This window comes from Chrysemys picta, chromosome 3, assembly GCF_011386835.1.
Source record: "Chrysemys picta bellii isolate R12L10 chromosome 3, ASM1138683v2, whole genome shotgun sequence".
NCBI classification, from domain to species: domain Eukaryota; kingdom Metazoa; phylum Chordata; order Testudines; family Emydidae; genus Chrysemys; species Chrysemys picta.
In genome coordinates this window covers 21,117,945-21,131,630 of record NC_088793.1, presented here as the reverse complement: position 1 = coordinate 21,131,630, position 13,686 = coordinate 21,117,945, and the positions used below count along the sequence as shown (strand labels likewise).

General features: G+C 42.0%; 1 protein-coding gene across 6 annotated transcripts in view; it reads left to right on the top strand.

Moving 5' to 3' along the window:
- Nucleotides 1-13,686, top strand: part of KLHL29 (kelch like family member 29) — a 540,917-nt gene that overhangs the window by 463,038 nt on the left and 64,193 nt on the right. For all 6 annotated transcript variants that reach the window (XR_010599378.1, XR_010599380.1, XR_010599379.1 and 3 more), the window contains 2 exons: nt 1,037-1,236; nt 6,658-6,917. Coding sequence is in view for 2 of the 6 variants with exons in the window: in XM_005297329.5 (XP_005297386.1) it covers nt 1,037-1,236; nt 6,658-6,917 (460 nt within the window). In the remaining 4 variants the exon portion in view is untranslated. The remainder of the gene's footprint in view (nt 1-1,036; nt 1,237-6,657; nt 6,918-13,686) is intronic.

Here is a 13,686-nt window from a genome sequence, read left to right as displayed (position 1 = left end):
AATTTATTATCATTTTTGTCTTTCAGGTGTTACCTGTCCTTAGTGTTGCAGCTACACCAGCCAACCATGCATTAGGAACTGGGCCCTTATTTTAATATATTACTATTACTTTTTGTCCCATAGTTTCACAAGCACTAATGCACACTTCAAATGCAGGAGATATTTTGATCCCCAAATTGTTTAGCACTTTATGCAGGAAAAATCGTAGGCCACAGTCATGAAACTTCCTAGAGGATGGCTGCTGGCTTCCTGTGGCAGAGCTGGTTATTGTTTTCCCACCCCCCTCCCTTCTTTGCTCTAACCATTTTGTCTGTCTATCTTGTCTTGTATTCAGTTTTCAAAGCAATGCCATGAGGGGCTTCCTTTTTTAGTACGTATAAGGGAACAATATATTTTTAGAACAAAAACATATATATTGTTACATTAACATTGATTGCGGAATCAAGCCAAAAAAAAAAACCCAACAGTTTTTACAATCTTACTATTATTATGGCTGATAGAAAAGGTACTTAAATAGATCTCAAAATGTGCATGACATTTAAAATATTATTCCATGTTCTGGATGGGGATATGCTCTTGAAAAACTAGGTGACCTTTTCTCTTGAAATTTAGAATGTTTTTGCCTTACTATGTCATATTATGCACAAAAGATGAGATATTAACTCTGAATGTTAAAATGTATTGTTTCCCTTTGAAAGCTAACCCTGGTCCTCATTCTCATTAATGTTGGCTCATTCTTTTCTTTTTCTTTCTTTCTTCCTTTCTTTTTTTTTTTTTTTTGCAACCTTCTTTTGCATGAAAATGCGGAGTAGCAATAAACTGATTTTTTTTTTGTAAAACTCGCTTTAAGACTCTTCTCTTTCAGATCCAGTTAAAGTCTTTAAGTTCAGTTATTTTAAAATACAATACTCTTCAATTCCTTAAAAATATGGAGAAAGTTAATGAATCAATTTTCTAGCCCTCACTAATTGGTAAACAACAACAAAAGGGGGATGGCATAATGTCCTGTAAGAATGTCATTGTCTGCTGTTACCAGGTCACCACGAGAAAGTAGCAGAGGCGGGGAGAAGCTGGAATTGGCCATGTCAAACCTCACTGCAGAAGTCCTGGAATTACTACTGGAGTTTGTTTATACAGGTTCTTTGATCATAGATTCTGCCAACGCAAAAACTCTTCTGGAGGCTGCCAGCAAGTTCCAGTTTCATACTTTCTGTAAAGTCTGTGTGTCATTTCTAGGTAAGTGTCATCCCCATTCCATCTTGTGAGTTTATAAGCCTTAGGATGTTTTTTTTTGTTTTTTTTTTAATTTCGTAGTTCTGCTAGGAAATTCACGATTAAATGTTATTTGAAACACAATAGAACTTCGTTTGTTTGGACTGAGATCTGAACGTAAAATGTTCCCATTGCTGCAGCACTAAACTGATTTACAGTCAGTAAAGTTGTTTGTGCAGCTGAAAAAAAAATCCAGCTGCATTCACATTTTGGATAGATTTTTTTGTTCCTGGTATCAGCATCCCATTTAATTTGACAAAGGTTGCACTTTATGCAGACACTGAGTTCTAAAATGCACATGCATGTCCCACTCATATGGTCATTACAGTAGATTATAGAAGCTATGCCAGACTAGGTTTGTTATAACAGTAGATGAATATGGACTCCCCATTAAGGGTCAGAGTCTGCCGTTTTCCTGCACCCCTGAAAAACAGATTCTAAGGGTCGGGTGAAAGATCCTTGTGGCCACTGAAGTAATAGTCCTGGCACTCTCCAAAGTCTTATAAATGAGATCCATCTTAACCACAACAGGTAGAATGGTCACACTTTTATATTAAGGTTCCGTTAATAAATGATTAATAGATATTATAGTCAATGGTTATATGTTGATATAGAGTCTCAACAGGAAGATAGATTACCTATAACCATGCCTTATAACCATCTATAACACCTTGTACTGGTATGCCCATAACTACCTATAACACATGGTACTCATTTCTGTGACATGCTTATAAGATCTATTAATGTTTTGTTAACCCTGTATAAACCATTTATAAATGGAATCTTATTAATATAAAGTTTGACCCAGATGTTGTGTTGCTTTCAATACACACCATATCAAGACTTTTTTTCATGCCCTTGTTCTCCCCTTCCCTAAAACATATCTCTTAACTCTTCCTCATTGCAAGACATGTCATTCCCTTTGGAACCAAAATTTACCTCTGTCCCACATGAACCTGGAGTCATGTCAAGAGTTTGTCATTGTAAATTGACATCAGAAATGCAGAGTCTTGAAGATGAGCATTTAGAAAATGTTACACATGTTCAAAAATCAAAATCCAACCTTGGGTTTGGTTCATCACTGTGTTACTGCCCAGTGCTATGCTGACCTAACTGACTGCAATGGGGCTACACAAGTGTAAAACTGGAGTGATGCAGTAATGAATCAGGCCATTATTTCAAGCTCCATCTTTCAATAAATTTTGTTGTCACTTGTTTAAAAATGTGAAATTCTTGTTTAAAATGAGTGTGTTATGGTAGGTTGAAAACTGTCTCTCTCAGTCCCAGTTTGTTGGTTGTGAACCTTGAGTATAGGTTCTTGCACTGACATTGCTTTTCTGTAGCTTCCCTCCAGTCCATTTTTAAATGAATATATCTTACAGCTTTCAATGATCACTAGATGTATTTAAGTACATTGTCACTAAAGAAAGATTCAGCCAGAAAAACAAAATACATTTATTTCACTAAATCAATGAGAGATTTCCCTTTTCCAATATTTAATATTTTAATTCCGTGAACCGTGTTATGGTATGAACTAGGAGAGTTGGATATAAGTTTAGTGATATATGGGGAGTCACCAGAGTTTTAGATTTTCATTTGGAGAATTCATACAGTTCATTTGGAGAATGAATTTGTAGCTTTGACTGAATTGTGCTTCAGATATAGCGGAGTCTTTGCCATATAAATGTTTAGGAAAAGTATTTTGTTTTGGGCAATGACCTGGGATTTGTAATTATCCCCCAGTAGAAGCCAACTGAACCTGCAGAATTGGAAAATGGCCCTTTCTTTTGGACATAATGGCTTCAAGCACAGGGTATATTTCCTGTGCTATGTTTGCTAGTGGTTGATGATAACAAGGATTAAAGATTTTTCTTACAGTGCCTGGTGCATGAACAAGCATTCTGGTGCATGAACAAAGAGAAAGGATGGCTTTCTTGTTTTGTTTCAGTGTTGCAGAGGAAACTGGATTAAAAACAACTCCTAAAAGCCACCCCGATGTAGTTAGTCTGTGCACCCAGGGAAGAAAAAGGTTTGGGGCATGTGAACCAAACCAGAATTCAGGAGATATATCAGTATCTCAGTTGGGGTCTGTGAGGAGGGGGCTGCTGTCACAGGAGTGAACTAAACAGAGGGATTCTGGGACTTACAGTACAGTCTGGAACAGTAAGCTGATCACAAAGCATGTTGAGTATACAAGGGCCTCCTTTCCTCAGTCTGAGAGAGATGGTGGGACCTGCTGAAGGTCTGTATGTCAAGGAGGCAACTAGAGAAGAGCAGAATCTCTGATTTTTTTTCGGAGAGAAGAACAAGTTTCCAAAAGAAGCCTGAGAGGAAGCAGTGAGGGGAGCATTTGGGAGCCCTGCATGAAGAGAGGTCCACCCAGACCCTGCCCAAGAAAGTGTTCTGGATTGTTTTTGTTTACTCCAGATGGGGAATTTTTGGGTCAGCTGAAAAACCAGACCACCCAGCCAGTGAGGAAACTGAGGCACTAGACAGTTTGACGATGGGAAAGTGAGACCATCACAATGGCCTTGTGATCTTTTGGAGGATAAATTACATCCAGAAGCTTATAGATATGACCAGACAATATGCCACTAGAGGCTTGTGTGAACAAGCAAGGATGGACTCCCATTAACTAAATGGATCACAGCCTGTAACGGAGAGGTGTGTTTGTGCTGATTTTAGTAATGCCTAGCTCATATGCTCCATCCTCCCTAAATTAAAAAGACAATATTCAACACAAACAGATGGGACCTCACACTAATTATTGAACTCCTGTTACATTGGTACCACAGTTCTGCCAAGTAATCTTTCATGCATACTACCAATCTCTCCCTATATCCCTGCTCAGGCATCCACTCCATCCCCAGATACTTGGGATAAAAGATGGGCTTTGCAGCATGCCTGGAAGGTTAACAAATACAGACTCTGGCAGATCAACATAGGGAACGAATTCCAAAGTCAAAGCATAAGTAGAGAATGCCCTGCCAGCTCAAGTGCCTCCGTTGATCTCCGTTGCAACAGTCTGTCAAAGGTTAGAGAGGTGATCTTGTATTTAACCAGGTCTCAGACCATTTAGGAATTCGTAGGTTAAAACTGACATCATTAAATTACACCCAGAAATCTGTTGGCAGCTATCCTGGAGCACTGGGGTAATGTGCTCTCTACTTAACAATTGAATAATCTAGGGGTGGAGCCCCATGTGGAGAGCAATTCAAGTCTAGCCTTGAGATGACAAAGGCATGGATAATTGTAGCAAGGTCTGCATCAGAGGGAAAATGGAGCACTCTCTTATTCAATCATAGATGGAGCAAAGTGTTCTCCAGCCTTTCTTTGTTGCCTAGGCATCCAGAAGTATTTCAAGATCTAATCAGACACCTATATGATGAACTACAGATGCAAGTAGTTGGTGAACCCTTTCAATTAAAGGTGCTGAGATAATTTTTGACAACTGCTTCCCCCAACATTATTATCCCCCAAATGCTTCCCCCACTAACATTATTTCAGTCTTACCCCAGTTGAACTGCATCCGGCTAGCCTACATCCGAGCTCTTATCTCGGAAAGGCACCGAGTCATTTGTTCCACTGTACCAGCCATGTTAGAATTGATGAAGTGTCATCAACCTGTTGAATATATCGCAGCCCGCACCTCTTCACAACCTTCTTGATGGTCTTATGTACATGTGGGAAAGGATAATGATATAGAGCCCTTGGAATGCCACAAAAAGGTTTCTCAGGGAAGAACAGCAATTGTCCAACACTACCCTCTGGTCCTTCTAAAAAAGGAAAGACTGGGCCACTCAGAAACATCTGTCTACATCTACAAGGGATTAAAGATAGGTAAAATACCAAGATCAGATCTAGAAAAGTCAGCACAGATATATGATCATCATCCCCCATTCAGAGAAGATAGGCCACAGCCAGTGCAGTTGTCCTATACCCAAGCCTGTTACCCGATAAACAGAAATCTGAGAACTCAAAGACCCCACTTGCAAAGGTGTTGAAGTAGGCTATCTGCTCTCGTATGAGTAAAGGCTTATTCCACCAGATGTTTTCCATTGTGCAGAATTAAAGATATGTGTAGGGCTATGCCCTGGTGGTCTGGCTGGGGCATTTCTTTTAAAAATTACAAGATTGATGTGACTCCGGTGTCAGATTTGCTTTTTGGCTTTAGTTTTCCGAATATTGGTGGTGATAAGAATTTAGATTTCTATTGCCTGCTTATTTTATCCACCTAGTTTTAAACAGGTTTGTGTGTATATGTGGGCTTGTTTACCCATTAAAGTTAATCCAAAGTAAGGCAGGGTGTGAGTTTAATGCTGAGAAGCTATTGCTGATTAACTCCATGTATGCACACTCTATTCCAGAACAAGAGTGCTGCATTTTGGGAATATTTTTAATATTTTCTGAAACCCAGCAAGGGGTCAGAGTCTTGGAGCCCAGGATCCAGCCTAAGCAGGAACATCTACAGTGCTATTTTTAGTCCTACAGCCTGAGCCCCACAAGCCATGACCTTGGAGCCATGGGTTTCTCTTTGCAGTGTAGACATACTTTTTTAGGCTTTGTGCCTTGAATCTTAATAAAATGTATTCTGCTAATGCCTTGGCTAGTAAAGCTGAGACTCAATAACCTGTTAGCCTCTCTTGCACAAATTTCCTATTGGTGATTTTTTTTTCAGAGGAGCTGAAAGGACAGCAAAGTGTACAGCATAGCTCATCCTTAACATACTACTACACACTGTGCCGTTACTTGTTTGCCAGGAAGCAGATAATGCTGTCTCCTCTGTGCATGATTTGCTTTGAAACACCACTACACAACATTTAACAGAAACCATTAGTATAATCTGTGTTTTGCATAAGGAATGTCATCACATTCTATAGTAACAAAGTTCCTGTGGGGAATTTTTTTTATTATTATTTGAAGTGGCTTAGTAGCTAAGTAGGACATAAATTATCATGAAGCAACTGTAGCATCCTCAAAAAAGTCCTCAGAGTCGTTTGAGTTTATTCTTAAAGCACCTGCACTAGGGTTTACGTCTTTGCTGTTTCTTAAAGGAACATGGTAGGCATTAGAATTAGCAGTGGTCTCACTACTTGAGTCCTACTAGAGAAGAGGTCCTTAATTATAAGGTTATGTCAACAGTTTCTCCCAACCACACCACTAGACCAAACAAGCCCAGAAAATACCTTCCACCCAGTTAAAGATTTAAGATGCAGATCTAAAGGAACTGCATTTGGTAGACTTTTTTCTTTTAATGGTGACTCATTGGAATAAGCTGGGTGCTATTCAAAGTGAACCAGAGTTATTTACGTTCATAGCATCTATTTGTCAGTGAAATAATGCCATTTTTCATTCATTCATTTATATTTTATTTGCTCCTTTTAGAAAAACAATTGACTGCCAGCAACTGCTTAGGAATATTAGCCATGGCTGAAGCTATGCAGTGCAGTGAACTATACAACATGGCCAAAGCATATGCCCTACAAATTTTCCCAGAGGTGGCGAATCAAGAGGAGATCCTTAATATCTCAAAAGACGACTTCATTTCCTACATGTCCAATGACAGCCTGAACACCAAAGCAGAAGAGCTGGTGTACGAAACAGTGATAAAATGGATTAAGAAGGACGCTGCACTCAGAGCTCAGGTAAAAATAATCTGAGAAACCACTCTCCTCCATTCTCATAAATACCTCTTTAAAGTAGAAACTATCCCCATGCAATTTGAAATGTGAAGATGAATATAAGATGGGATTGTGGAGGTAAAAAGAGAGCAAGCGACTCCAGGTTATGCACAAATTGTATGCCATTTCAGAATCTGATTTCCCCCATCTGATTGTTTAGAATTAAAAGCTTCTCATTTGCTACACGTATATTAGAAACATAGACTCTTGGAATTGTTGGCTGCAGACTTGGTCAAAGATAAATCTTGAAGGTTTATAATTGCATGATATGTCACCTCAGGAAAGGGATACATTTTTGGGAAGGCATGCACATTCAGTAACAGTAGGAAGCAAAAATCCTCAGTAAATCACAATTTTTTTTGGTGCTGAATTCTAATAGCATGACCAACTTATAAGTACACTATGTATAAAAAATTATACTGTACCTTTACTGGCTATTCAGATACCCCCTCTGGTAGTATATAAATATTTATTAGGGTTAGCTTGTCTGCACCATTTGTCTGAGTTATGCAGTTGCCCTTAACTTGTGAAGTTAAATGTATTACCTTGCCTAGCACTATCTCCAGATAAGTGTTATAAATAGTGACTGGTTTTGAGGACAATAAAGGCAAAACATGGTCCTTGAGATAGACGAATTACGTTGGTGACACTTAAAAATCTGCCATTCTCCTTAGATATAACTAAATAAGATTTGCAGTTAGCTGATCTTGGTAGCTAACTGTGGTGATAAGGGGATGTCCGAGTACCTAAATTGATTGTTGGTTTGAACCCCAACCTTAGTATTGGGTCAGAATGTTCCCTCTTGCAGATGGGCTCTGTCCAAGCCCGCCCAGAAGGGAGAATGCCTCCCCCATGTTATTGTCACTTCCCCAGTACCCTGCTGAGCTTCTGTTTGGGGGGTGGGGTGGGAGGGAAGGCCAAAGCAGGTGCTTGGCCATTTCTGGCTATCAGGCTCTGGGTTCTAGACTGTCAGCCCTGGTGGTTAGAGCGGTGGTTGAGAACAGGTACCAAGAGCCAAAGCTGGACATAGAATCAGGACCAGGCTGAGAGTAGTGCTGAAATCAGGGCCCGAAGTTCAGGCTGTGGGTCAGAACTGGGGTCAGAATCCGTAGAGAAGCCAAATCAGGATGGTAGTTGGAGTCCGGATGCAGGTCAAAGGTCGGGTTGGTATCAGTCCAAGGGTCTGGGGTCAGGAGGCAGGTGCAGGGCTGAAGCAAGTCAGGAACAGGGTTGGAGCAGGGCAAGAATAAGATACAGACAAGGCTGATGTGCGCTGGAACAAGGCTCGAGCAAGGCTGGGGCAACAGGATCGAGGGCAGGCTGGAAGCCTAAGGAGTCTGTAACACCACGTGGCAGCTGGAGGGTTCCTAGCTGAGTGGTGCTGTTTCACATACTAACTTGTGGCTCTGGCAGTGAGAGTGAAATACATTTGCCTGAAGGTCATCTGACCCCACTCCTGCCCAGGAATAGGCTGCTGCAGCATGCCTGAGTTAATGAGTCACTGCAGGCTTTGCTGAAGGGGTCAGTCATTTTAACTAAGTGAACAGCCCTGGTCTTGCTGCTGTTTGGCTCACACTGGCAGCTCCAACCTCAGCTGATCCCACTCTATTTCCCCAAAGAAATACAACCACGACTTGATCCATTTTAGAGTATGTCTACACAGGAGCTTTAGGTGTAATTTCTGATCAAGCTGGCATGCTACAAATAGAAATGTAGCCACAGTGGCGGGACGGGCTAGCCCGCCCAAGTATGATCCCGTCTGAGAGCATAGCTATGTAGTCAGGTCGCTAGTTCTTCGCGCTGCCGCAGCCGCGTGTCTGTTTTAGCGTGCTAGCGAGATCAGAGGTAGCGCCGATAGAACCGTCTGAGGTCTGGTGTACACATACTCGCAGAGTTGCATTAGCTCCCCTGGATCCTTTCCAGGGTTGCTTAAAGAAGGAGGATGGTCCAGTTGTTAGGATACCAACCTGGGACTCAGGAGACTTAGGTATTATTCCTTGCTTTGCCACAAACTTCCTGTGTAAACTCAACCAAATCGCTTAGTCTTTCTGTATCGCAGTTCTCCATCTGTAAAATGAGGTAATAGAACTTCCCTACCTCAGAGGGGTGTTGGGAGGATAAACGATTGAAGAGGTACTCCGTTACTGTGGTAATGACTTCCATGTAAGTACCTAAGATAGACGTGCAGCCACAGGGGACTCGTCTGATGGCAGCACAGTTCCTGCAGTCAGTCTGTGGCTGTAGGGAGCCACCTCAAAACTTCTTCTCTCCTCTTCAAATGGACAATGTACATGAGACTCTGAGGGGAACTTCACAGAGTTTTCTTGCCTCTGTGGCCACCTTCTAGGCTTCTCTTCTGGAGGGGATTGTCTGGGCCATATATATTATTATGATTATCGCAAAAAATGTATACGCTGCTGTTGATTTACTGAAATGGGCCCCTTCTCAGCTCCCACTGGCCTTGGGAAATATGCAGTACTGTTTGTGTGTTTCTCTGCTTGTTTAAAGTTTGATGAAGACAGTCCGTTCTGAGCTGCTCCTGTACTGAATCAGAACTTAATGGAAACTATGGGATTATTCTCGAGGGCAGTAGTGGAAAGAACCTTGCAGAATGAATCTGTTTCTCTGTCACAAACAGAGGGTGTCAATCACCATGCAATCTAGGTTATGTTTTCAAGATTGCTGGTTTAAATATTTCTTTCTGCCTCCTGCTGTGCTGATGTTATGAATTTGGTTTTTTTTTAAGTGGTGGTTTTTGTTTTCCCTCTCACTGCTGCCACTGCCACCACTACCTCCTCTTCTTTCACTTTCATGTTGCAGCAATCGGGGTGTTTTTTTTTTTTTCCAAGTTGCATTCCTTTTTGCATTCCTGCTTCTGAAGTGCTTTTATAGCTCTATTTGTTTCTCCAAATTTCTCACTGTGGTGTTTGATTTCCTGTGTTTTTCTTTCAATTTTTTATATGTATCTACAGGGAGATGAGTGTTTTGAATCAATTAATGTTAAAGGTATCAATAGTTGGCTGCTTTCATGTCCAGTCCTACTGCTAAGCCAGGTTTTAAGGGTGGCAGGCTGGCTGCTCTAACTTTTTCTTACCTCTCTGTATCCTGCTGTATTATATATAAGGCTCTTAGTCAGAAGCTTATTTTCTGAAAGCAGAAGCTCTTGCTTTTTAGATTTACCATGAAACACCCTCTCATTAAAATTTTATAGTGGCATCTACATTTTCAGAGCTCAGAAACAAATTACTCTGGGGATGGATATAAAGTCAGACTAACCAGTCTTCTGTCTGATAAAGATGGTCTGTAGAAATTTTGATGATGCCTCCTTCCAGCATGAGAAATGCCGAGCCCAATCCTACCAGATCCGCAGTCCCTGAATTCATTGGGAGTCCAGGGTGCTCAACACCTTTACAGAATCAGACCCACCATTTCTGCCGAATCTGTCAGGGTAATGCGTTGTGTACATTGACCACTTCTCAAATGTGAATGAATATGTCAAGTTGTCTGGAGTGGCTCATGACAGTGAGTGCCAACCACAGGCAGACTGTTACAAACCAGGGCACAAACCCCAAACTGGTTGTGAGTTTTATACTTCGATTTCACCAACCAAGCATCAGGTATGGACTTCTCAAGCACTAAAACAGCCTTAACATGGAGTCTCAGACAATCCCCTTGGGTGCTCCGGTCTATCTTGCCACTTAGGCAAGTCTGCCTTTTGGTCCCCTCACCAAAAATCACAACAATATTCAGGTTACTCCCAGTTCCAAAGGACCAGTCACTTACCCCAGGTCAGTGGTTCTCGGCCCATGGGCTGCTTACGGCCCAATCAGCACACAGCTGCAGCCCATGTGACATCCTCAGGGCCATACAGGTAGTATATACATTGTGTGGATGCAGTCCACATAACACAGAGAGAGCTGCATATGCAGCCCACAATGGTAAATAGGTTTAGAACCACTGCCTCAGATCATTTGCACCCTAGATGTCTCACCAAAGACAACACTTGTAGCTAATCCTATAATAAACTATCTAAAGATTTATGAGCTAAGAAAAAGAAATTAGAGTTATTTAAAAGGTTTAAAGCAGGTAAACATACACAAACAAAGAGTTAAAGTCTTAAGTCTCAAAAGAACGAGGAGTACTTGTGGCACCTTAGAGACTAACAAATTTATTTGGGCATAAGCTTTCATGGGCTAAAACCCATTTAATCGGATGAAGTGGATTTTAGCCCACGAAAGCTTATGCCCAAATAAATTTGTTAGTCTCTAAGGTGCCACAAGTACTCCTCGTTCTTTTTGCTGATACAGACTAACACGACTACCACTCTGAAAAAAGTTTCAAAAGGTAATAGAAGCTTCTATGATAATCGAGCTCTATATGCCTTTTAGGGCTAACCCAGGCCAAGCACTGGGGATCTTATGCTTAGTCATCCTTGTCTCCCAGAGTCCAAGCAGCATTAAGATATAGTTTCTTCTTCTTGTCAGGGATTTTTTTATTGCCTTCCCCCCAGAGTTCAAGGTGATGGGACGAGTTCATGTGCATGTTTCCTCTTCATTGGGGGGGATGAGGGCCAATAACAAAGTCTTTTGTTTTCTGATGTTCCACAATGGTTTGTCTGATGTATATGAGCCTTTTTTTCTGTTGGGCAGGAGGAGATAATACCTCCTGTGGCAAACTAGTACTTCACATGTGGTAGTGCTTCTCTCTTGACTGGAAATTTACAGTTTCAGAGAAAACACTTTTATAGTTATAGAGCAAACACTTAAATATTATCTTATAACATGGGATACCGCTATTATAAGTGAGATCAATACATGCAGCAACTTACAAGTCTAAACACTAAACATGTTTTTATAAATCTAATCCCGGTTTTAACAATATTAACGCACAGGTGAGCCAGACTAATTCAGCTATGTATTTGTCAGTGTTCAGGTGAAGCATAGGGGCTTGGCATGAGCTGGCACCTGGCCTGTCAGCATCACAGGATGCTCTAACTTCATTCAGGGTATAATGGGATTGATTCACCCAGGCTCTGTCACTGAAGACCCCTTGGTACAGGGAACCAGAGGGTGCAGGGAACCACAGCAACTGCTTCAGTAACCAGCCAGCAAAGCCACAAAAGTGGGAGGCCCGAGAGACCAGTTAATATGCTGGTTCAGGGCAGCCCCCAGGCAGCCTCTGCTAGTGGGGGGGTCCTGTGGAGCTCCAGTTACAAATTAAAATTCCGCTGGAAGGCACAGTGCACCCCTCACTGCTGTCCTTGACCAAGGGTGAATCCTTGCAGGGGTACAGCTGGTCAGGGGTCTGCAGTTTAATGGTGGAGAGTATGAAGGGCACACTCTTTAAACCACTATATTCTATCCTGTATTGTATATGGATGGTGTGTCATATGTGTGCATGGGGCTTTTTGAAAATACATTAAGACAAGGTCTTTGCCCAGAAGCGCTTGCTGTGTAATTCATAAAGTTGACATAGTGAGTAAAGGCATCGACGCATGGGAAGGCAGGTGTCGTGGTTACAGAGTGAGCTATGTTTTAGATCCATTTTTCTCCTTCTAAAGTGCATGGAACCCTGTGGTTCAACCACTCTGGGACTGGATCTCTGGGCTGCAATCCCCCTGTTTCCCAAGCATGTTAATCCTGTAGGCCCAGCTCCGTTTGGCACTTGTAAGCCCTTTTCCTTAGGGAGCTCAAAACAAAGCATTATTATTCACCCAGAGTTACATAGCAGGCAGAGCAAAGAGTAAAACAACAAAAGGCCTATATGCCTGGTTCTTACCTGCACCTCATTCTTTCCTTGCAAGTGCTGAGTGAGTTCTACTTAGCCCAGACATCCCTGCTCCTGGACTGGGGGGGGAGGGGCAGGCTACCTGCTGCATCTTCTCCCTCTCTGTGTGTCTCTGGCAGCATCTCCCCCGAGGCAGCTGCTGGCAGCCCACTCAAGCCCCCTTCCTTCCTAGGCCTGGGGGGCTTTAATGGTTCAGTATCCCCTTCATGCTTAGACTGAGAGATGGAAATCATAAACCTAGCCAGACTGGTTGAAAGCTGGCCAGGGGCATTCCCCAATTAATAGTTCCCCGCATTGTTCCCTTAAGGAGCCTTATTTCTGTCACGGTCTTGTTCCTGTTTGTTCCTCCTTCCTCCCCCAAACAGCCTCCTTTGATTGATCTCCATGGAGTCAGGCAGGATAATCTCAACTGGGTGAACTGAGATGATATTTATAAAAAAAAAATTACACATAGCTCTTCATTCTCCACAGCAGGGAGTAAGTAGGGTGACAACTCCAGGGAGGAAAAGCTCTTTGGAAAGCTGCTATTGCTTGTGCACCACCTTGGTTGTAATCACCAGAGTCCTCATATTATGTTAGCTTCTTCGGGGGAGGTGAGGGGGAGGTATATTTTCAGAAGCACAAATGGGATTTAGTCCCCTGTTCTCACTGCAAGAAGATGAGGATCAGGTGCCTAACTGTTCTTTGTGCCATTGAAAATCTACTCCTTGGGTATCAAATTCTTTTTAGTGTTGTTAATCCTCTTAAGGCCAGGCTCAAAGTGGCAGTGGGGGGCTCCTGAATGGACATGGGCTGTGGAAAGCAAGGTGAAAGGATATACCCTCGCCAGTTTTAATTCTGTTAAGTGTGCCGTTTAGGAGTCTTACGGTGCTATATAATAGAGCTTTACTGCTTTACAGAAAACTGCATCTGAGATGTGCTACAAAGGGAGAGTAACAGAGCTTTC